This window comes from Pithys albifrons, chromosome 6, assembly GCF_047495875.1.
Source record: "Pithys albifrons albifrons isolate INPA30051 chromosome 6, PitAlb_v1, whole genome shotgun sequence".
Classification (NCBI taxonomy): Eukaryota; Metazoa; Chordata; class Aves; order Passeriformes; family Thamnophilidae; genus Pithys; species Pithys albifrons.
Window position 1 is genome coordinate 38,168,972 of NC_092463.1, and position 25,401 is coordinate 38,194,372.

Sequence of the window (25,401 nt, forward strand, 5' to 3'; positions counted from 1 at the left end):
ACTGATAAATCTTTCTTTTTGAACTATAACCTCTTAAGAAGAAAGCCAGTTTTGCATCTTTTTTCTTGCTCTTGGTTAGATTAATTTGATGTTATGTGCCACCAGTAAGACTGCAATAGTTTTCTGTAAGCAAAGAAGAAAAGGAAGATATCACTGACAGTTCAGTAATATCCATGAGTTTGTTTTTAAACACTAATGAAATGGGGTTTAAAAATGTGATTAATTCCTTTTGCAAAGAATCTTTTACCTATTTTAAAGATTTTCAAGATTTATTGTCAGGGGTCCAAGAAGATGTAACAGAGGCAGTACAGTTTGTGCCTAGTGTACTGCAGCGACTGGTTTTTGGTGGTTGCAACACTTGGCACTGGGCCTTCAGCTTTGCTCACCCAAGGTGTGGTGATGGTGTGTTTTTGGCAGCAGATCCAGAAAATTAGGTTGGCTTAAAACGAGCTGAGGGAAGGGAGTCTGTTTGAAGAAATCTGGGCCTGTTGAGCAAGCCATTGAAAAATTTTAGGCTGCTCAGACAGTCCACCCTAGCAGCTCAGTATTTTGACTTGAGGGAAGTCAGACAAAAGCTGGTGTTTGTGTTGAGACCTGGCTCCAAAGATCTAACACTGCATGAGGCTAATACTTTCCTTGGGACACCCAAGCTCAGTAGTCTTACCTTGGTGGCTTATGAGTTTCCTCCAAAATGGACTCATTTGGTTTCTTGTTTGGGGAAGGAAAGGCTTCTTTTTACATTCTGTTAGAACTTGCTCATATTGTTCACACTTGCAGCAATACCTCAGAATCTTGCCTGTGATGTGATGGTGAAAGGCAGCAGAAAAGGACAGGGGAAGAGATCTTTTTTCGAGTAGCTTGCCAGCTATTAATCAAAAAGAACAAAGGAGAGAGATTCAGTATTATCAGTGGTGTTTTTTAAAGAAGCAGCTGAGACTTAGTAATGTATCATCTGGATTTTTCAAAGTGAGTCAGCATTGATGTAATTGTTCTATTTAAGATCCAGGTAGGTCAGCAACAATTTCTTTTTTTTTTTTTTGAAAACACCTGTTTGTGACCTGTCACACAAGCTCTGCTAAATGTAATGGCATGATCCTGGAGGCAATTAACTGTGAATCTTTGTTGTTTCTATTAAGGCTCAAATGTCTCTCAGGCTGACTGTAGCTGGTAACATGAGGTGACTTCCTGATATTCTGAGAATTGGTTCCGACTGAAATTGGCTCTAGATTCCCCTATAAAGGTACTGGACTATGTGCCTTGTCATGTTTATGACAAACTAATTACTGGGGTAATTAACTGCCACATGCTGGTGCTGGTGTTCCTCACAACTGTGGTCTGATGAGGGTAGGGCAGTGAAACAGCTGCTTGAACAGCACTTGAAATGTTGAATGAACCTGGAAAAGTCAGGCAATCTCTGAGCGAGGTAAAGAGAGGTGCTGCTGGAAGCTCAGGTCTCCACAGTGCAAGGAGAGGCAGAGATCAATGTTGTGAGCTACTGTTTTTTGAGGCAGGGTTTGGATTTGAAGTTCTGTTGCAACAAGTCTGAAGACAGGGTTGCACATATTGGTAAGAGATGGGCTAACATTTTAGTGATGATCTTTGGATGCCAAAGCAGCCCAATTGTGTCACCTGAGTGAGTAGGAGGAGCAAGATTTTATCAGTCCAAAACATATCAAAGGCATGTGGAATTGTTTTAATCAAGTTTCTCAATAGTCTTTTGAATCCAGAAGTCCTCCATTGTATATGTCATAATCAGAATAGTGTCTTAAACAAAAATATAATCTCCTCACCCGATCAGCTAGTGTGATCTCTCTCTTCAATCACTGATTTTGCACCTTTCATTCTTGTGAATTTAAATTCAGATTCAGCAGCTCTCTTCTGCTTACAAATGGATGATAAGGGCTTTTTCTGACTTTTTTCTTCTAATCTGTCCCACCTTCTCCCTGAATACTTTTACAGGAAGTCCTTTTCTGCATCTAATAATTTTTTTTGACCTGTGATGCCAAATATCTCAAATATTGTAGAGTCTTAAAGAACAGGTGTTTTGACAGTGTGGTATATAGAAAAATGAAAATAAAATGCCAGCGCATTAATGTGAGAGTTATATGTATATATATATATATATATATATATATATATATATATATATATATATATATATATAATTTATAAATGCATGTGTTTGGTGGTGGGGTTTTGTTTGTTTTAATTTCATGGGATTTTTTTTTGGGGGGGGGGGGACGGAGGGGACTTTTGTTTGTTTAGTTTTGGTTTTGGCTTTGGCTTTGTTTAATTTTTGGTGTTGGGTTTTTTAAAAGTTTGTTGTTGTTGTTTTTAGTGTATTTCCAGAGAGTTGCTTTAAATTAGTGGCAGACCAAAAATTGCCTAGCCAAATCTGACTTTTCCAGAGTCTGAAATCTGACACCATGAGGAAAGAAATTGACACTTTTCAACCATAGTAAATCTTGTCTATGTAGATTGCTGTTCTTAGACTCTTTATGGGACTGCAATTTGACTGGGACCGCTTGCTCTTTTTGGATTAGCAGGATGAGATCTCTGTAGATTTTGTAGCTTGAGGAAGCATTCAAAAAAAGAAGGCAAACAAACTGAGATGCAAAAAATCCCCAGCTACAGATCCCACACTACTTTTGTTATTTTACTTTATTTGGTAATTGGCTGTATGTGTTAATTCTGAGTAATACTTTTCTTCTAATGTGACACCTCTAGCATGCTTTTTGGATATTTACCTGTCTTGTTATGCTTAAGGTGTTTAAATTGTCACCACTCCTACCATCCCAAGGGTACTGTTCTCTTGCAATAATATGAAATCCCCCATTAGTCATACATTTCTGTAGTCCTGCACTATCAAAAGGCGAAAAAATGATACTATGGTAATTGTGGGATATTGAAAGCAGCTGTTATTCCTACCTGCAACCTATTGCAGTTAGAGATACAATTATCTGAATGTCATGTTGGGGGAACTAGTGCTTGTAGCAGGCTAGTCTGGGTGAATTCTGACTGCCTCAGATCATCAGGATATTTATATTTGCTCCATTTTGCCTTAATTAAGACACAAAATCAAAATCATGTACATGTATGTGGCACTGCAAACTGTATGAAGATCAGAGGAAAACTGTATCTTCCTATTTACTTTCCTTGTTATTATTCAGAGCCTTAAAGAGACTGCTCAATGTTACCTCATCAGTTAAACAGTCTCTTGAGTCTTTAAAAAGCAAAGTAAGAGTGTAAGTAATAAGTATTGCTCTGGAAATATGATTGCTAAAAAGAGCAAATCTATGTCTCTTTAGACTTTGAGTAATTTCAGCCATGAATTTACTTAAATCATGTTTGATGATTGCCTTGTAATTCTCCTTGAATTGTGGAAGAACTAAAGAAAAATGTAGAAGACCTCAATCGATACAAGACCTTGAAGTAGTAATCTTTTTGAAAGTTTAATCCTGGGGACACATTTCTGCCTCTAAAACTCCATTGGGACAAACTGCAAATTCATGGTTTTTTTAAAAGCAGAATATATAGTAGACACCAGTGAATAAACCATCAGATTTTCTCAGTGATTAGAAGGACTTGCTGTCATAGGTGTTATGAGCATTCAGTGCTTAGTTCTATCATGAATTTACTGCATGACTGAAAACCTGTTGAGATCATAATTCTTGACAGGCCCAAAGCTTTTAAAGGAACTATATTCAAAAGGCTTCTTGTGTGAATGGGATAAGTAGGAGTTAAGGGAGACAATATCAACGACAAAACTTGATAGTGGTCATGAGCAGAAGAGGGAGAATTATTTAGGAACATGTCTTGGATATGACGATGATGACATTATTTTGAGAAAAGGAAAACGTAATCTGAACATCAGGAAACCATTCAGTGGGCAAGATGTGCTGACTCTGGAATAATTTCCTAAATTGTGAGGTTGTTGTCTCATTTATGTATCCTAAAACAGCGTGAGTAAGAGAATAAAATATCAGGGCATCTTGTATTGGCAGTGAAACAGCTGGAATGGTACAACTGTGTATAAGTACATGTATCTGCCTGGGACAGTTTGGGGAAGTTGATCTGGATAGCCTATCCTCTTTCCTTTGATGGGGGAAGTTTTACAGACATTTTAAATGAAAACAGATTTATATTTTAAATTTTAATAGTGCAATGTTTCTAGGGAAGCATTCCTCTTTCAAAAGCTGGAAAAACTAGTTTTGAGAGAGCACAAGTTAAGTGGTTTTCAGCTGCAACTGCTCCGCCTGAATTTGATAAGTATTAACACAGATATAAAGTAATCAAGACCGAAGTCAAGGGAGACATTTTGTCTTTGGAGTAGAGATTCACATGTTCATTGGAAGTATCTTTTGGTTATTCTTTCAAGGGAGCATTTCAGATGCTGCAGATTCATATTTATGGGGTATTTTCCTTTGATTCTGAGAAGTCTCTGTAACATGTGACTGTGGAGCAAGCAGGTACCTACTAAATGTTTTAGATGGAAACCATCAGATGGTACCACTGCATATTTTGAATAAGATCCTCTGAACAGTCACCACATGTCTATCACACAGAAGTCAATGTAGAAAGAAGCGACTTGTATGTAAAAAAGATTTTGCTTAGTGGTGTTCTTGGACAACAGCTCATTTCTTCCTCTGTGCAGAATTATTTTGCTACTAGTCTCCATGGCATAGGCCTTTTCATTTAGGTGACATCCATTGCAGTTTGCAAGGTTACTTTCTTTACCTGCATGAATTGAATTATTAATCATTATAAATAAGATTGATCTAAAAACAATCATGTTGATCTCATGATGCAAGAGTGAGTACTAGCTGTCTCCTATTGTCAAGCAGGGGGGAAGAGTGTGGCAGAGCCAGAGTCTGGTCTTACACACTCCAAACTCTGACAGCCTGCACATGTATGTTACTTTATGGCTACTCTAATACAGTGCTTTACAGGCAGTGAGTCACTGCATAGGGGTGAAGAGCAGTCAGGGAGGGTTTCATGCCCTGGTGTTTCCCACAGCATGCCTGCTGGGCTCACTGTGAGAGCCAGCACACACAGATCCCTTTGAAGTAAGCTCCAAGGATGGGTGAACTGCTGTGCTGCCTTGGCCCACACAGGAGAGCACAACCCTCTTTCCTGCCTCACCCTTCCACCCCCAAGTTTCATCTGCTGCTTATAGCTTCTCCCTTCCATCTTGTTTGATTTCAAATCAAACTGAGAGATTTCTGGACATGGATTAACTTTTTTTCCCTTCATATACAATAATTATCCAGGCAAAGAATACTGAGCATGTGTTAAGGTTGCCAAGTTTAGAACAGAGATGCCCAAAGTAGCTTTAGGAGAGTGTGGGTCCTGCAGTTGCTTAGTTGTGGCATCACAATGGAGTCACCTACCCTGCTAAACTGCAAGACTTACCTACTTGAACTGTGCTGTTGTGGGAAAATTGCAACAAGTATTTGAGTTTATGATTTGGAAAGCAGCTGTTGACATTTCTCTCTCTACTACCCTGCAGTATGGTGGTGGCAGTGTAGAGATCCTTTGGGAGCTGTGATTTAATTAGTCAGAAGCACTTTGCTTCAAGGTTAGAGCTGTTGCATAAATTCAAAACTTTTCATTAGCAGTAGTATTTCAAGAACTCAATCCCTGAGTAGAAAGGGGTTTCAGTGTCCTCCCCAAACATCACCGTGGGTAGAAAAGAAACCGCTCTACATTCTGCTGACTCAGTTGAGGTGTTCTAATAGGCTGCAGGAAGCAGGGAGGGGACTACCTAATGACTGGAAATAATGAAGGGGTGGGGCTGGAGAGCCTCATCATAAAATGCCTATTCCTCCAGCCCTAACCTGCATGAGGAGTTCCTGCCAGCCGTACAACTCAGTAACTTTTAATATTGGACTTACATGCAACTGAAGCTGCAATGGGATCAAATTTAAGTTCAAATGAGGTAAGTAAAAGAAGCTGATAGCAAGCATAAAGTAGGTAAAATTTTCCGATATTCCAGTGAAGCTGATCACAGAGGAGAACAAGTGGTTTAAATTGTGTGGGCGATCCAGGCAAATCGAGTTTGCTGTTCCTCAGATGTTGTTGCAAAGATGGCTCTCCTTGCGTGGCCTTTTGCAGAACCTGACGGCATACCGACACTTTGAAGTTATGTATAGGGCTAACAGTTCTGCTTATTGTGCTTCCCTAAAACATAAAAAGCTTCATGGCAAGGAAATAAGAAGCTGGAAGAGAGTTGTGATGGTATGGTGGTGGTTGGTAAAGCAGCTGATGAGTGTTGTTAATGAGCATAGCTCTAATTATGGCTTTGAATGTGAGATATTTTGAAATGTCAGTCTAGGGTAAGCATTTAACATATAGTTCAGTTGTCTTAACTTTGCCTTGTGTTATTTTTCCTAGACTTTTACGGGCACGTCAGCACCAGCGGTGAGAACGGTAGGTAGCAATTAGCTGGCCCTTCATTAAAAGCTGTCCAGTGCTGAATGTAGATCACCAGAAAAAAATGTTAGGAATTCAATGGCTCAGGGCAAAACTGCTGCAATTTTTAGTGAGCACTGAAAAGCTGAGCTGCAGCTTCAGCTTTGTAGATGAAATATTGCCTTGGCTTTCTGTAAGCTCTATATAGTCTGGCCTCTGTTGGTGTCTGATGCTTAAGATGTTGGTGTTGCACTTTATCTGGCCTGATTTGTACTTCACCTAGATTAATTTTTTTAATTCCTCCCTTGTTTGTGTGTTTTGATTTCTTTGGCTGAAACACCACGTTTTCTTATACTTTATTCCTTCATAGGAAGACCTTTCAAATGGGGCTCTCAGTTGTTTTTAGTGCTCTGGTATTCCTTGTAGTCTTTCTTTGCAGTGTAATGATCATTGTAGAGCTTGCTATTTTCTGTACAACGTGGTGTTTAAAAACAGCATCAGAACAGGTGGAACTGCAGAATAAATGTGTTGTGTTCAGACTCCTGACAAGCCTGATCTCATCAGCCTAGCAAGAGTAGAAGCAGTGCCCAAACTTCTCTGAAAGTGAAAAAAGAGCAAACGGTGTTTTGAAAAGGCTGAATTGAGGATGAATTTTTGCCCAGGCAAAGGAAAACTCCCTGGGTAATTAGCAGACATTTATGTTAACAGGTATTAGCATAAAGGAAAATAGATAAACTGCTATGAGCCAGCAAAGGGAAACAATGGCAGTGGCAACAGGATGGGCCTGTTTTCTGACACTTACAGTAGATTTGGAGCTGCCAGTATCAGTGGCAACTCTCCGGGGATCTGTAGCTGGAAAGATAGACTCTTGCCCCTGCTTCAGTGACCTGGAGGTTTCTGAGCCTGGTTTGTTTTGGGCTTTGATTCCACGTGGGGGATTCGGAGTGAAACAGAAATTCTCTTTAATAGTGGTGAATTTAGTGTGCCTTGTGAAGGTTTGCTGTTTTTAATACTATCTGATGCCTGATTGTGCCTGAGAGCCTTCTCTCTTCAAAATGAAATGGTGCAATAAAGCAAAAACTTTGCAGAGTTTCTTCAAAAACTAGCTTTTAAAATGATAGATAGGCATCTGTGTATAGTCTCACAGTCCTAAGAAATATGCTAGAATCATAAAAATTGTTGCTTTTAGTCCTGTAAAGCTAGCCTCTGCTTAGAGGATTTTTTTAGCCTTAGTGCTTTTTACATTGTTAGTGGGTGTGAGACCTATACAGTTCTGTGGCTTTTGATTGTGCCTCTTATCTTTAGGGTATTTAGTCTGGCAGAACTGACCTGAATATGGTACATACAATTTAGAGTAGGACCCAGAGGCCTTTCTTACTGCCCTGAATCTCTGAGGCTCTGAGGTAAAAATCAGCAACAATCCGAACTTTTTTCTTTTTTTTTCTTCCTGCCCCCACCCCCCAGTCCCTTTGCCATGGAAATTGGTATTTGTTATAAACATATAAGCCTAGCAGACTTGACTTGGTTTGTGTTACTCCTTGGCTCAGGTAGGGAAACGAGTTTTCATTTTCAAAGTCAGCATTCAGGGCAAATCGTGGGATATATGTGATTTCAATTTGAGTGATTGTATAAATTAAAGGGAATACATAAAATATTTGGTGAGAAAACTTTGGTTGTGCCCTTATGCTGACAGTCAAAAAATTAACACTTTTTAGATCACCCAAATTACTATGCCATATCAAATTAATAAAGGCTACTGTGGTCTTGAGAACAAAACACATCAAACTGGAAATGCTTGACTTGATTTCTCTTCTAAGATCTGGATTTATTCTAACACACAATTCCAGCACTGAAGCTGCAAACAGGAAGAGAAGGAAAAAAAAAACACATAAAAATTGTAGTCTGAAGATGCAGAAGTTTTGCATAGCTCTTGGAAAGAAGCAGGCATTGAGTCACTGTTGCTCCATTTGTTTTTATTCTTTAACAACTTCAGCAACTTCTACTGACCTAATAAATCCCAGATATGGGATATTTTAAAATGGCTGAAAAAAATACAAAATATGCAGTACAAGCAAAAGTATTTCTTATGCACTTGACCTTGCATGAGTGCTAGCCATAGTAATGTAATGAAATCCTGCCTGTCTTTGAGGCTCCAAAACTCTTTGAAGTTAAAAGGTGTCACATACCTGACCCAGGTCAGAAGAGAGGCAGTGACCTGTGTTTTAAAGCCCTGCCACTTTTTCTGACAACGTGAGTGATTTCCTTGTTGGTCTTCAGAGTTTTTAAAGCAGTGATGAGATTTCTATTCTTTTTGATGAGAAAGTTAAGGGAAGAGTGCTCTGCTCCAAATAGATGTACACTTTAATAACTACCTCTTCTCTTGATGTAACTCGGAAATGTTGTATGAGTTTCACTCTAGTCTCCTCTGGAGAAAAAAATCCATGAAAAACTTTTAAGCTTGGAATTTTACTGAAATAGAGCAGTGATAGAGCCCAGTTATGTAACTCATTCATATGGATGAGCACTCACATATGTGAAAACTCCTATTGACTTCTCTGAGACTAGATATGCAAGGATTGCACAAATGTGCCACAGCACTTAATTGAGTTTTTATCTGACGTAGGATAGTGTGACCAAGGCTCGCATTTGCAACCTCATATATTTAAGTAGTTTCAAAAGTGATTATTAAAATGCCTGGCTTGTGTTTCCGGTTTATGGGGTAAGAATCATGTCACAGATGAAATAAATATAGAAGCTGAAAGTTGAGGTGTATGTAATAACTGACCTGGGAGACTTCTGGCCTCAGAGCTTACCCAGCCTGAGATATGGACATCATCACATTAAAGGGAAAGATACTGAAGCCCTTGCTAATTATTAGCAGATTATCCAGTTCAAGATACATCCTTCTAGCTTTCCTGTGTGACTTTGAGCAAATCTCTGATTGCTAGATACGACGAAGCATTCAAGCACCTAAAAAACAGGAGGTGTAAGGTCTGACTTCCAAGATTCTAGTATGGGAACAAACTCCACAGTGCCAAGTGAAACACTGAGGATTGCTTCCTAAAGTTTAGAGGGCAAGATACACCAGAATGGAAATTGTAACAGCTGAGCAGGCAACTTCATAAATAGGTATATCCAGGTAACAGAGACTGCTGAGAACAGAAACACCTTTCATACTTCCCAGCTGTGTGCCACTTGGCTGTAGGTAGATACCACTGTCCACTTGAGATTCACAAAATAAAGCTCTAGATGCTTGTTTTCAAAAAGCTGAGCAAAGATTATTCCTTTAAAATGGTGTGAAGCCTAGCCATTAATAGCAGTTCCCTGGGATGGTGAACTTCTGCTCAAATCCATTCTTCCAGAGTCAAGAGATTCAAGCCTTACCCCTTCTGAATAAGAGACATGCTCTGCCTCTTCTACTGAAAAACCACTTCTGAGGACAAAAACATTTACAATTTATTGGGTGGAAAAGCAGGGACTGAGCATAAATGTGACAACCATCAATAGATTTGGCAGGGGTAAACAAGCCTTGGCTGTTAGTCCCTGTGCCCAGGAATGCTTCTGTGCTCTACCCTGTCCTATTTAATGCAGACAGAAAAGTAGTTGTCGTTTCAACTGTATAGTCTGGGCATGATGTCTTTTGGTTGCTTTTGATGGAAAAGTGTAATCTTTTTCCCAAAATAACTGACTTTTTTCTTTCAAGGTGTGTCTACCCAAGTTATTCTTTGTGGCCTCATTTAGGCTAATGGAGCACATAATGGTGTGATGTATTTTTTGAGACAGTTGAAATGTTCCTCAGCTGACTATTCAAGGGCTTGCAAACTGTACGTCATAAAACTGTGCCCTGTGTTAGAATTTGGTCAGGTCAGATAATGTAGAATAAAGGTGCCCCTATCAGTGACTGCTCTGAACTTTCTGCTCCTGTCTCACTGCCCTTCAACTCTGCATCTTTGTGCCTCTTGTCAATCCAAAGGGAAGTGCAAGAAGATATGCTAGGGATTACCCAGGCCATTTCTTGGAGGCCATTCTTCATCTCTGCTGCCTTTTCAGAGATGCTGAGGTTTTCATTGGTGAGGACAAGGCCCTGCTTCATTACATTGTATTGGTGTCCAGTGTCATGTCATGGTTGCTTGACATATTGTCAAATCATTATGAAATGCTTCGGGATAAACCTTGTGATGTTTCTGAAAAGACAAATCGTTCGGCAAGACATATAGGTTTTAAGAAGGAGATAATAGCAGGGTGAATTTTATTAGTTAACATAATTTTTACTTTTGCTGCTTGTGATTAATACAGGCACTCCTGATGCCTGCATCAAATGACAAAACCAGTGAGTTTGTGTTAAGACACTGTATTAACTTTACTAGTGTATGAATATTTCTATGAATGCAAGAGTGAGAGAGTTTATGGGCAGGGTCAGTACTGGTTCTTACCAACTGGTACAGATAGATAAGTTTTTGAGTACAATAAAGCTTATTTCTGTTCTACAACAGAATCAGTAAATGCAAAGCTAAATACCAATTTAAGCAAGTGTTGAGAGAAATGATATCTGTACATACATTGGCTTTAAAAGGAAAGAGGGTATATATGAAATAGAGGAGATGTTAGTATAGGAGAGAGAAAGCTGTTATCTTCAAGGTGAAATGGGAAAAGAGTTAATCTATAGCCTGAGATATATGAAGACACATTAGTATGAGCCGTGGAAGTTATATGTTGTTATAGATGCCATATGTTTGAGCCCAAGGGGTCTTATATCTAGTGGAGTTGTGAGTTAAGCACAAAGATCATCTCTGGGATGATTTTGTAGCTTTCTACTAGGGGATCAGGGCTTAAGATAAGAGGTGGGTCAGAGTCTTCGTGAGAAGTATCTCTTTACTCACCTGTGTTTCTGGCATTTTAGGCTATGTGTGAGAGCTTGTGCTGGTGCATGGTAGTCACTTAGCTCTACTTGCACAGCTGCTGTGACAGTGTTTGGTGTCCCAGAGACAGTCTGCCCCAATGTAGGCAGTGCTGTGTAAGAGGTGGGGCACCCCTGTATGTACTGTAGGGGTGTTTATTGTGGTAATAATGGAGTGATGTTGGAAAGAAGTGATTGTTATCAAATCAAACTCTTGGCACATATTTTTAAATCATATATGATTTTGAAATCTGTCGCTTCTATTTTAAACCTGAAGAGAATTCTGTGCCAAAAATTTTTACAGTTTTCCAGCTGTTACAATTGCTTTGTGAAATTGCATTGGCTCATCCTTAGAAACCTTGTTTTATCTACGTCCTTCGGACTTCAGTGTTATGGTAGTCTGTAACTATGGACTATAATAATAATGTCGTCTTTTTTTTCTTTTTTCTCTTTCTGGATTTTGGTGTAGGCACCAGTATCTCCTTTCAACTTGCTCACTGTGAAAATACTAAGAGTGAGGAATGTCCGGAAAGCAGACTTTCGTGAGTACTTCTACTATAGCTGGATGTTTCTCATAACTCTTTAAAGAAAATATTTGGACAATGGTATTGTTCTCAAATTGTGTAGGAGTAAAAAGATGTATTGCTCCAAGTTTGCAAGAATTATTTTTATATTGATACTGCAGTGTTGCTTTCTGTTCTTCAGTTTAAAGAGACTGACTCGAGCAAGGTGAGGCATTTTTATGTCTTTTTTTTTCATACATCACTGTTTGAGATGGAATTCCTACCCTTCTGACATCACACTTAGGTGCTGATCACAGGCCTGCTCAGTAAACAATGAAAATTCTTGTGTTTTAAAGTAAGAAACCTGAGTATCTCCTACAGAATTTCTGGACAGAAGAAAGGAGAGAACTGTTAATGCAGAAAGCCTATGAAAATAACAGAAGTATTGCTTCTGCAGAACTTATAAATATGCAAGAACTGATGATAAAATCAAGTGTGCCTGGGAATTCATTTAATCTAGAGAATGGAGAAGTTTAAAAAAAATTGAAGAGAGCACGACTGTGAGAGGGAGTGAGGGGAAGTGAGAAAAGGGTATCTAGAATAGAAACTATAAGAGAAAAACATCTCAGCTAGATCAAAGAGCAAGAGTTAATAGTGAGAAGAGCCCAGGACAGATGAAATCTCTTCAGTACGGAAGTCTAGAGATTCTGGTGACATCCAGCTGAGGAAAGCCTCTATAGCAATTCACTGTCTCTGCTCTGCAGACTGTTGGGCTTCAGCTTGTTGATCCAGAGTCCGTGGCAGCAAATTAAAAAAAAAAAAACAACAACAAAAACAAACAACTCAGCGAGAAAATGACACTTGAAAATGATGGAAAGAGTAGCTTGTTTGCTGTCCAGTTCTGACACTGACTCACCCAGGAGAGGGACTGGCTTAATTCTGAATTTTCCAAATCATTGAAGATCTTCAACACAATTTTCATTTCGCAGATGTGGGTTTTCAATAACTCACTCTTCTAGGTGCACTGAGACTTGCTCAGATGATTTTCCAAATAAAATTATATTACTGAATCACTTACATAAAGAAATGTGAATGTTGAAACATCTGTTTAAAGAGGTTCGAAAGACATGAAAGAAAAACCTGAAATAAAGACAAAGAGAACAAGAAAACTCAAAACCTAAAGAGCACAAGAATAAAACCAAAATCTGTAATACAGAAAGAAAAAATCCACCATATGTTCACTGAAAGCTCATTGACCGTGGCTCAGAATCAGTTTTGGTACTCTCAGAATTTCATGCAACACATCATAGTTTCTAAGAAAACGAGCTGTAAATTTTAGTTAACCTACTTTATATTTTGAGATTTTAACTTGTGTGATGGGTCATGAAAGGAGAGTAAATTTATTAGAGGTTGGATTGGGTGGTTTCTGGGAGGAGGGATACGGTTAGATGACATGGAAGTTGTGCCTAAACCCAGTATTTTTCAATAACTGGTTACCATCAGGAAACAAATCTCTGCTGCACGTACTTGTGGTATACTGGATTACTTCCTCATGTGTCTTCTACAGTGTAATGCTACTCTACTTATTTATATTTTCCCTTTGGTTCATTAGACAAGATGAGAGCATGTTATAACATGCAAAGCTCTGGGTTTCTTAGAGATTAAAGACCTATTTTTATGTACAGAAGCACATGCTCTGTGAGCTTATGGTTGTATGCATAACTTTTTATTTAACAAAATCCAGGTGTTCAAATGCCTAAATAGTGTTTTGCACCAACAAATATGGGATCTGACGAGGCCAGCACTGCCACTGCACCTACAAAAACGCACGCACAATTGCTTGTGCATTTGTGTACTCCAGTAGGTCACCTGCTTATGCTTCAGTCCCTCGTGGCTGTCCCTCTCAGGAACAACTTGCTTGCAGTCACTTGTTACCACGGTGAATCATGTGGGTTTTTTTCATTAAACCTGTTGGCAGATCTGCCCTGCTGTAGTGCTTTAGTACTTTGTATTCTGGTCTCAAGAACAGAAAAATATCATGTCCTTTCATTCTTGATATGCCCCAAATTCAGAACTTGGGCACCCAAGAATTTGTTTAATGTGTATCTGGCAGAGAGATTTGTAAGATATTTCAGCAAGAGTATTTTATCAACAGAAAATTTGTTGCCTGAAGAAACTCGTGTTATTGTGAAAAGCCTGTCCATTTTCTTGTCTGCAGTGGGAAGGATGTTTAAGGCAATCTTTACCTTTTCTGAGGCATTAAAAAAGCAAACATTTCAGCTAGTTTTCTTTGAAACCTTACTATTTTCAACTATGGGGAAATGTCCCTTTTCTACATGTTTTTTAATGGTAACAGTATGCTGCTTGTTACAATTCTGACTTAGCATTTATTTCCTCCACTTTAGTTTTCTCTTTTGTCTGGTTAAATCTTGGTGTTCCCTATGTTAATTTATTTTTATGCTCTTGTTTACTTCATCCGTGAAAAATAATATATTTTAAAAGTATTCCTCCGTCCTGCTACTCCAGAAAAAGATGATTTTAATAGACTTGTGTATGGGCCTGAAAATCTAGGCCCTGACACTGACTGCATTATGGGATCTTGGACAAATCATAGAATGGTTTTGGTTGGAAAGGACCTTAAAGATCATCTAATTCTAAATCCCCTCCCATGGGCAGGGACAACTTCCACTAGACCAGGTTGCTCAAAGCCCCATCCAACCTGATCTTGAACACTTCCAAGAAATTCAGGTTTTCTCAATGTACTTATTTGCATAATCCTTTTAATTACTACTCTGAAGTAATTCGTCAGTGTGTCTCAAGCCCTTTGAAAATGGAAACTGTAGCTTTAATTCACCATTAAATATTTACGTCTTCATCTGCCTACACTTGTGCCTCTGCTGAACATCTGATCAGTCACACTCTTCTGATCAGGCGTGACTAAGGCCACTTTCTGGAAACCCTTTCCTTCCCACAGTTGTTATCAAGATTTTGGTAATAGTGATAGCGTAGTTAACTGCACAATAAAGACACAGCTTGGCTGGTAGAAAAACCTAAATCTGTACTTGTTACTGAAAGATAAAGAGGAAATACATAAAGCAACCGTTCTGAATAAGATGTAATAACAGTGTTACACATTTCAAACACAATGCAGGGATTGACTATGGGTTGAATAATTTGGCCTCTACTGACTCACCTGGTTGCTGTAAGAACCAGGTGACTGGTTGAGCATTGTTAATGTGAAATAGGGAGATTGCATTATAGGTATGAGAGAAAGGCCACCAGTGCCTGTGTCATTCTTCTGCAAGCCTCACTCCCTGGAGTTCTCCTTCCAAACCTAAGGACTTAGAATATAGGAGAAGCTGTTGTCTTTGGTGGTGCTCATGGCTTCCTTCCCCAGACAAGAGTGATGGCAGAATCTTTCCAGTCTGCAGATAAAATAGTGGAAAGGAATTGAACAAATATTAATTTAATTGCAGTGATGAAACAGATTTTTTTTTTCAAAAGACTTGCTGAGAAATAACTAACTTTTGAAAACTTGGTCAAATATATGAATGGATGTAGAATTGGCACATTCTGATTTATGGTATGCAAATCAAACTCTTCAGCTTTGATAGGAGAAAACTTAAATTTTTGGCAAAAAATATCTATTTTTCTTCATTTAAGCCAGAACTTTAATAAAGGCTTTAATTTAGTCAATGAAATTTTTCATTCTCTAATGAGATTCTTCCCAAATCTGGGTAAGAAATTATAGAAAACAAGTCTTTCTACAGCCCAAATTAAAGGTTGTAAGGTGTGTTGCCTGTCAAGATATTTGGAAAGTCATGAATATAAAGCTAAATGCACTGTTGATAGGTAAGCATGTACTGTGTGTGGAGTGCAGCACTATTTCAAATATAAAGTTATATTTTTAAAAAAAATCTGACTAAAACTGAAAAAGGTGGAAATGGACATGGCAAATGAGTGAGGATATCTCTGTTATCCTGTAAGTGCTTCATTGTGTTTTACTTACTCCTACCCTGTATATTTTAGGAAGAATACCCCAACTGTGCTTTGTCTTGTTAGGGTTAATTGTGCACTGTGCAGTAACTCTTTCTCTGAATGCTTTTCGACTCTGCTCATCTCCCTGTACAGTCACCCTTTCAGACTGTTACGTGACACTATGGCTGCCTACTGCCTCAGCTGAGAAGGTTCGGACCAGAACCATCAGGAACAGCAAAAACCCTGTTTGGAATGAAGCTTTCTGCTATAAGATCGACCGCCGCGTCAAGGTAATGAACATAAACGGATCTTGTCATTTGGTGTCTGCAGAGAGTCAGTAGATTACACAAAAGCACAATAAACTAATACATATATAGCTAGTTTCCAAGTGCTGAAGATGCTAAGATTCCTCAGAAAAAATTACTGTTGCTTACATCTTCCTTGGGGTTGTTCTATTGCAGCTATTTGGTACTTAAAACGTCTACTATACTGAAGGAGTAAGAAGGAATTAAATGCCCTGTAGAATATGGCCTTACTATCCTCTTCCCAGTCTTGACATATACAAGTGAAATCCCAGATAAAGATCATGTAAAAATAATAGTAAAATCAGTTAGTTCTAGATATGTTGGAAAAGAAATCCTTTAAACCTTTATGTACATTTGTCTGTTTTGTACACTTAACCCTAAAGGCCATAAAGGAAATGTAGAAATATTTAATGAAGTTATTTATCACAAAAACATGAATATTCTGCTTGACCTGCTTAGCTTGTCTGCCTGGGGAAGTGAAACAAGCCTGCTTCTTTGTGTGTGTAGAGTTATCACTAGTGTGAAGTCTAATAGTGTCAAATCTCTTCCCATTTTCTGTTTCTCTTCTCCTTTTTCCTTCTTCCCCTAAAAGTGGAGGGGCAATGGAAGAAAACCTAGTTTTTAGATTTTCCTGCTTTATGGAGCCCTTAGATATTGTAGGAACTCCATGATATTTTTAACCTCTTTGTGCAGAATGTGCTGGAGCTAAAGCTCTGTGATGAAGACACAGTCACCAGGGATGATGAACTCTGCACAGTTCTCTTTGACATAGATAAACTCACTGTAGGACGTACTGTTCGAGTGAAGTTTCAGCTGAATCCACAGGTGAGCACAGAAGTAGGTGAGAGCAAAAGTAAAGTAAATTCTTTTATCTAAATATATCTTTTTACAGTGTTTTATTATAGGAAACATCTACATATACAGTATTTTGTTGTTACTATAAGGAAGACTTATAGTCCCTTATGAGTGCTCCATGTTAGTTTTTTGTTAAGAACAAATCTCTATGCTAAAAATCAAGGATGACAAGAGTTGGAACTAGTTATTCAGAGTATGAATTCTGAATATGTGTGGCATGTTTGTTGGCGCTTGGTATAAGTTCTGAATTTTGAGCCTATTTAGGCTGTAAGAACATTTAAGCAGCTGACTCTTTTTTGTGTTGGGAGTTAGATCTGAAAAATCGTTGTTTTAGCAGAATAGAAATTCCTATATCTGCATGCCCATATAGCATTTAGATTTCAAGAAACTAGATTTAGCAACTGCTTTTTCAGTATCTTAAAATTCAATACCTGCAGTTGACACTACATTCTGTGAATTTTCCTAAGTGCTATTCTAAATACATATTCTAAAAATTTTATGTGACTAGTATAAGGAAAACTGTGAAGAAAAATAAGGAGTCTCTCTTTTTCCCCCTCTCTGTAGGCACGAGAGGAGTTGGAAGTGGAGTTCACATTGCAGAACACGTGAGTAGAGTCCTAACTTCTAAATAAAGTGTTGCATTTAGTGAAAAAATAGCCTGAAAAACTGGTTCATATGTGACAGTGCTTCTTAAACCTAGAGTCTCTGGAGGCAGTATCTAGATGTTTTCATTCAAGTCCAGTAAAATAGGATTTCAGAATACATATTTATAGATTTCAAATATCTGAAATGTCATTTTTGCTCTTTTTGACTTCTATTTTCTTTTTTGTCATTGCATCAATACACAAGCAAGTAGGAGGACAATGACAATATTCAGGAAGTTTTGACCCCTAAAATAAGGAGTGTCAAGCCTAAATGTCCTGGTTTTTCAAATTCACAGCATTCTGAAACGCACTTCTGTAAACTGATCTATTCAATTCATATTGCTACACATGGGGAGCTGTGGTAGAGAAGGGAACTAAATATTCTGCATAAATTAATGACCAAAGATCCCTGTGGGAGTCTGAGAATTGAGGAACCAGGAAAGATGGAGAAGCAGCTGTAGCTTCACTCAGTAGGCTTGAAAGTTTTGGTGAAGTTTGACTGTTTGGAAGATGAATGTTTCAGGTAATTCATGCTGTGGAGAAAAGTGGGAACCCATCACTAATTGCAGAGGGAGTCTGTTACAGGATCATGGGTATTCTAGTCTGTCTCCAAAATATGCTTCATGACTCTGAGGAAGTTACTTGAAAGGATTTCCGTTACCAGTTCAATCCATGTTAGTGTACTGAAAGTGTTGTTCAAACAGCCTTAGAGAGAGGATGAAATTTCTGGGACCTTCTCAAGGCTTTTGGAGCACTACAGCAGGTCTGGCAGGATGATATGCTGTGGACATTTTGAGTAATGTTTTTATTCCTGACAGCAGGTGAAATAGGAACTTGCGGTGAGAGGGCAATAGTTCAGTATTAAGAATGGAGAAGGAAAGATCTCACAGTGTTCACAAGCAAAAAAAGCAGTCCCAGAATTTCCTGTAACAACTCATGGAGACTCATCAGAATGGATTGTTTGTTGTTTACTGTGCACCAAAACTGGCAGAAGGCCCAGCAGCATCAAGACAAGTGGTGCCTGTCACCCCTCAGGAGTGTCATGACATCAGTAGTGGGAACTGGGAAGACAACCTGGTAGACAACCCAATGTCCCAAAAAGCTTGTCTAGGACCCTCCTTCTTTTGCAAGTTGGAGGATGGAGTTGGTATATAGAATAATACTCTTGATATTGATGGAGAAGATTCAGATAGGTTGTGTGCCTTGGATGTTGTGCACATGTGTGTTTGTATATGGGGTTGGAAGCTGGAATTTGCCTTGGAGCATCTGTGCCACCAGCTCTGTGTCAAAGTCTTCTGTTGGAGACTGCAACAAATTGCCTTTTCCTGGAGTCATATTCAATAAAGTCAGAAACATAAATTCTGCAAATGATGTCTGATTAGGTTGGAAGGTGATGGTCGGGATCTTACGAAAAGGACCCTTTGCAGTCTCAAGGAAGAGCTTTAAACGAGTGACAGTCATGGCTCAGCTGCTACAGCAAGAAGGCATCTGATCTACTTTTTTCATTCAGAGTGTGGTTGCTGAGTGACCAATGTAATGATTTTGGCCTGAAGAACTCCACTCACACAGGGAAGAAATTGCTGCATTATAAGTGAGGAAATGTGTGAGGTCTCAGTAGAACTAAGAAAATATTCTTCCTGTTGGAAGGCATTTTCTTCCAATGTTGTCCTGCCCATCAGTTGAGTTTGTAATAAAGGTCTAAGCACATCTGAATTGATTAAATATTGTGACCTTGGTAGAATATTGAGAGGGTTTATTTTTCCCTCAGCATAGGAAAGTGTGATATCAGGAATAATTAATGAAAGGATTTATCTACTTGAAGTTGGAGGGATTGAATCACATTATCTATGATAAATGAGGAGTCCTGAAAAGGTCTGAAAAAGCCAAGTATCTGAGATGGGTCACTAGAAAGCTATGGACAAAACTGACCTCTCCTGTGTTGAACAAACTCAGCAGGTTTTGTCAATTTTTTTTTTTTGTCATTGCTGGATGAGAGAAGTGTTGACAGAAACCAGAGAAAAATTTCAGAGGGAGGGAGACCTTTGATAGCAAGAAGTACAAATAGCCATGTGGGGTAGTTTTTAAAAATGTTATATTGTGATAGGAACAATGAGAACATGCATTTGGGGGTAAATATGGCAGTTTATCTCCGAAAATGATAATTATTCCCACCAGAAATTTTTCCTGATGCTATTTATCTGTAGTTTTTAATTTCTTCCCCAGCTTAATTCCACTTCGTTAATTGCAAAATTTACTACATTAGCTTGTTCTTTCTTTCCAGCATGTCAGATGAATAATATCACTCATGAAGTGTAACCCCAGGCCAAAAGGTTTCCTGGGTTGCACCTATGATAGTGGCTTTGCCGCTCCTATTTTTCTTGCCTATACCCTCTCTGCAAAGATTGTGTTTTGTGTTACTTTTACCAAAAAGAACTTTGTAAAAACTCCCTCACAATACGTTGATGGGCTGTATGAAGTTTGTTCCTGCATTCATTCCCATTTTGTTTTATTTAAAATGGAAGAAAACCTTCATTTTGGTAGCTGGGCTCTCACAACTGCAAGATGAATACCCTCTCTGGTTTTGCCTCACTCTTATGCCACTCTTGCAGTATCAGCAGATCCCCACATCTCTGCTGCAGAGTGGCAGGCACTGAGAGCCAGATGCTTGATCCTAACAACACAGAGAGGAAGGTATGCTCCTTCCTCCAATTGCCTTTTCACCAGCAACTGAGCCAAGGGATTGCAAACGCCCGCCCAGTGTTTTATGGGCCCATAACACAAGCCCAGCTGGCATGAGAGCTGCTGCACTCGAGCAGCAGCGACAGAAAAGGTAAGGTCATTGTACACAGGTTGCTGATTTGCATACTTTAGTGCTTTTTGTGTTATTTTCTGGTGATCATCAATGGTAACGTGGGCTTTATCCCCTGTGTTTTCACTGGTAGGGTCCAGCATGAGAATGAGCCTATACGGGTTGCTACAGGGTCAGGGTCACGCTGGACTAGGTGGCTTCGGTCGCTCAACATTCCCCTCCCCTCTGACTTCTACTGAAGCCCTCATCTCATACTGAGGGGCCACAAAGAGGCTTCTGATGAACTAAAAGGTACTTTGAGTTTCCAAGGAGAGGTCTGACAGCCCCGTGGTATTTGCTGTGTCCACTGATTTTCTTTTTGCCGTCTTTCTGCCTTTCAGATGTCCCAAGGTGAGGAAGTGCATCTCAAACAACTCTTAGAAGAATGAAGGACCACCCTTACACAACCTTTCAACTCAGCTCCCTCTCCCTTTTTTTTCAAATGTGAAAAGCTATGTTTAAAACAAAGTCCAATTAACATAAATAAATGTAAATAGGTGTACAAAAAGCTGTATAAAAGTTAAATATTAATTATTGGAATATGGCAAAAGCATGATTTTTAGAAAATAAAAGTATTTTTCTTTCTGTAGTTCTACTGTATTATTTTGAGAAATTCCCTCCATGTGTGGGAATCATGCTAGCCATTTGGTTTGGGCACTGCCAATGAAATCCTCAGGCTGCCTCCAGCCATCAGGAACCAAATGAACTGTTCATATTTGTATTTGGAGGACCACTGAAGGCAAAAGTCTGAAGTTGAGAAAGATGACAACCAAAAAACAATTGAGGTGAATACAGCTTTCTTTACTGAAACAGTACCATCCCACATGCTTGTCTTGAGCTGTCAGAAAACGCAGAAAAGTAGTCTGCATTATTATGGAAGCTACTAAAAGGAGGTGAACCTGGATTTGGCATGAAATAGCTCAAATTTTGTAGATAGGGATCAAAATTCCAGATTTTCTGGTGAAATGGAGCACGCTAGTCTGTTCTAAATGAGTACTGCAATATAAGAATCTGTGTGACTGTAACTTCCCATAAAATATTTCCCATTTCATTATAAAATAGGCATAATCCAAAAAGGAGTAGGCAGAAGTTTGATGTATTCCAGTCTGCTTAATGTAAGCCAGGTGTTGGGAAATGATCCGTGGGCAGCCCTACACACCCCTTCAACAGACATTTAGTGAAGCAGGACTCCCAGAGCCTCTGTTTTTGGCTTTCTCTGCCACAGGCCAAAACATGCTCCCAATTCTCACACGGAAACTGAGGTATGCAATAAAAAAAATTCACTAATTACAAACTGTGATGCAGGAGAGGGAAGGGTTCTTAGTATGAATAACGAGTACTTGTAATAGCAGGTTGATAGAGAAATAACCAGCTAGTCACAAGAAGTGGACATTATTCAAAGCTCCAAAGATAGGCAAAATATTCAAAGGTCCCTGCCAACCTGAATAGTAACAGCTTTTTGCACCCAATTCAGTTCTGTTTCTAGCCTTGAATTCCAAAGCCTCAGAGAAAACTGAGTGCCTTTGCTCTTCTTAAAACAAGTGTTATGGATAACCAGGTTAAAAAAATAAAATTAAAGCATCTGTCTTATGCTGTGATCAGCAGAAATCTTGAAATTTGGGAGATAGAAGTGGAAAGTGCAGTGTGGAGAGTAACTAACAGCAACTGGGCTTTCTGACAGCAGTGATAGCAGAGGTGACATCCCAATAGAGACATCTCAGCTCTTGATGCTTATTGTCTGTGTTGTCCTGGTTCTTCTCAGGAGCATTCCCAGCTATAACAGTGGAGCTTCTTCCACCAGGTTTGAGGGACCTTGGACCTCCTAACTATCAGCCCAACGTTATACTTCGTTGATACTAGTACTTCAAATAATACCACACTTTACTGGACATTTACTGCCAAGGAGAGGTATCTTTACCTGTCTTTCCACCTTCATTTCATCAGGCTACGCAGGCTGACGTCTTTTATTATCTATCAAGCTATTTCTTGTTTTCCATGCTTTTCATAAGGAAGTATTTGAGGACAGTGACACCATGTGTAATGTTACCACTATTTTAATACAAAATCATAATTAAGTGCAAAAATTTGTGTCTGAAGCAAAACTTGAGTGGTACACTCATTTCCCTGCATGCAGGTAGTAACACTGAGTATTTCTTGTTCTTTACTCACCAATGTTCTTTGAACTCTTTTGAAATATGCTTTCAAAAAGAGATCTTACAAAATTCCAAGTGTACAGCCATTTTTTTACTAGAGTAGTTTGTTTGGGTTCTGTTGTTTGTGGGTTTTTTAATGTAAAGTTTCTCCTGGGTGTTCTGCAGTGTATTTAGCCAGTTCATATTTTTGTCTTAAAGGAAAATACTGATTTGAAAATGAATTTTTATGCTGTTTATAAAGCTTTGCAATTTTGTCTGAATTCTTTGTCACAGGAAATCTTACAAAGCTACTATAATGTGTGTTTATACTGAAATCTAATTGTGTGGGTAAAACCAATGTCCTTCATCTCATTTTAAAGGAATTGTATTGTCTGGCTTCAGCTGAGATAAAATGACATACATGAACTATAGAATTATGTAAGAGTGTATAATCCTTAGCTTGTGAAGTCTGAATAAACAGCTTGTACTATCTGCAGCAGCTTAAAGAGTCAGTGCTCTGCCTTTATGAAGTTATGTATGTACGTATTCCCTTTTGAGTAATCTGAGTAATTGAGACATTATATGAATTTATATCTGCAATTTAATAAAATGATAAATTATAAGATACCTTTAATGAGATGTTGCCTGATTTTTTTGAGGGAAAAATATTTTAGAATATAAAAATTAGAGGCTGCAATATATGAATTCACCTCTGCCCCATATGTGGAAACACACCCACACATACAGTGATCTACTAGAATCTCTTTGCAGATCACTTTATAAAGGTGAGTACAATTACTTCTGCTATTTTGCTAATTTTTTTTTTTAAGTTGTGGAAATCTAGTTGGTTTTATTCCTTTTTAAAATACAAAACCTTGCATAAAACTAACAGTCAGAACAATCAAGATGGATTTAATGGCCTCCAGCTGTCCTCACGCTATATGTCAAATATCAATATTCATCGCATGGTTTGTTAAAGCAAATGTGAAAGACCACAGGCATAGAAATCCAACTTCATATTCTGTCATGAGTGGACGATAGAAAATGTAACTCAGGTCATCATCTAATTTTAAGCTTTAAAGTATTTTGAGTGAATGTTACAGTCAGAAATGTCAAAGCTTATGGGGAAATGAGTAATATATTTACTCACAGACTTAAATATTTGTCTGAGTTGTCACATAAATGACATTATATTTTCTGTTTTATTTTTCAGTCTGGACTATCCTGACAGCATCATTACTAATGGAGTACTAGTGGTAATATATAGTTGTTATGATCTTTTCTGTGTCTGCATAGCAAGTGTTTATATTTCTAACTTTGGAAACTTTGAGCTGTGTCCCAAAGCCATCTGCTTTCTTCAATAAACTATAGGCCCAGAACCATCAGGAGTTAATGAAGAAAGTGATACAATGCTCATAAAAATAGTCCCCTATCGTAATGAGCCCATTATTTTGAATAAGGCTCATCTTCTTTACTTAACTGTCTCTCCAAGTTCAAGCAGCCCATGAGCTGTTCCTCTTTAATTTCAAATTTAGAAAAAAAATGCCATATCACTATTGCCCTTGTGTTATCTGAAAACATAGTAATAGATAATAACTATTGTTCATTGATCAGCCAGAGAGGTGGGTTAAGAACAGTATGAATCATTTGCAATGACATTTATCTCAGTCATCATTTATCCTCTCTTGCTACAGGCACGTGAGGTTTCCTGTTTGGAGATCAGAGTGGATATGGGGAAGCTGAAACAGCAATCGACAAGTGAGGTTATTGCTTCATTAGCCTATTGTTTTTGTGTTGTGATTAAGTCATTATAACAGACATTTAAAATTAATAATCTGTTGTGCACATTACTCTGGCTGTGTCACATAATACTTGGTTTTGCCATGCCCCACCTGGCAGAAAGATTGTATCTCTCAAAATTCAAGTTAGTCAAGTATTTAGTTATGAGGTAAATCTTAAACTGATGTAAAAACAGAGCTACGTATACTGGAATGAAAAACTTGGGAAAGTTATGTTAGTTCTCTTTGTTGCTTGTTCAAACTGAATTTTTCTAACCAAGTTAGATCTTCTTTTTAAATTACCTACTAATTTCATTAATATGTAGAAATCTTATCCTTTATGTTTAAGTATGTATGAAATTTATGCACATTTGGAGTTCTGAAAGAGACTTTTTTTTCTTTATCAAAAATATTAAATTTAATCTCTTGAAGCTTAAATGTAAAGTTGTATCAAAGGCATCAGCCCAAAATGCAGGAAAATACTCTGCCACCACACAACCACTGAAGTAGGACTTGGTCTGTACAATTCAGCACTGCTAAATATAGCAGGATTCTTCACTAGTCTTTAAATTCATTCAGATTAACAGTGGCTTATGTAAAGCTGCCCATGGGGAAAATCTCAAAAAACCCCATGCCTGTTTTGAGTTAATTCATGAATGGAAAATTGACCTTTATGAAGAAAATTGTAGCAATTACTGAGTTGCATTAAAGGAAGTTTCAGGCTGAAGAGTAAAATGGGGAGGAAAGCTCAGTGGGTGCTCCTTGGCCCTGATCTTGCAAGAGAACACCATATGATCTGTCTGTAAGTGTAAAGGCTTTTCTGTACAAGAAACACAGCCTTTGACATATTGTTTTAGTTGCGGGGACATGAGGACACATGCCAAGTAGTCTGCTTGATTTTTGGGTCTAAAGAATAATTTGTCTGTTGTAGATTTAATAATAAAATAGAATAAGTATAATAATATAATAAATAATACAATAAAATCTACACAGTGAACCAGAACAGATTGACTTCCAATAAATGATTCCCTTATTCAACATGAATAATGC

General features: G+C 38.3%; 1 protein-coding gene across 2 annotated transcripts in view; it reads left to right on the forward strand.

The window, feature by feature from the left end:
- The first annotated feature begins 5,807 nt into the window (after positions 1-5,807).
- Positions 5,808-25,401, forward strand: part of LOC139673180 (cytosolic phospholipase A2 epsilon-like) — a 32,676-nt gene continuing 13,082 nt past the window's right edge. For both annotated transcript variants that reach the window (XM_071558350.1, XM_071558349.1), the window contains exons 1-8: positions 5,808-5,938; positions 6,394-6,429; positions 11,778-11,850; positions 15,943-16,079; positions 16,788-16,919; positions 17,514-17,554; positions 23,787-23,829; positions 24,268-24,331. In XM_071558350.1, the coding sequence (XP_071414451.1) occupies positions 5,912-5,938; positions 6,394-6,429; positions 11,778-11,850; positions 15,943-16,079; positions 16,788-16,919; positions 17,514-17,554; positions 23,787-23,829; positions 24,268-24,331 (553 nt within the window). In that variant the 5' untranslated portion in view covers positions 5,808-5,911. The remainder of the gene's footprint in view (positions 5,939-6,393; positions 6,430-11,777; positions 11,851-15,942; positions 16,080-16,787; positions 16,920-17,513; positions 17,555-23,786; positions 23,830-24,267; positions 24,332-25,401) is intronic.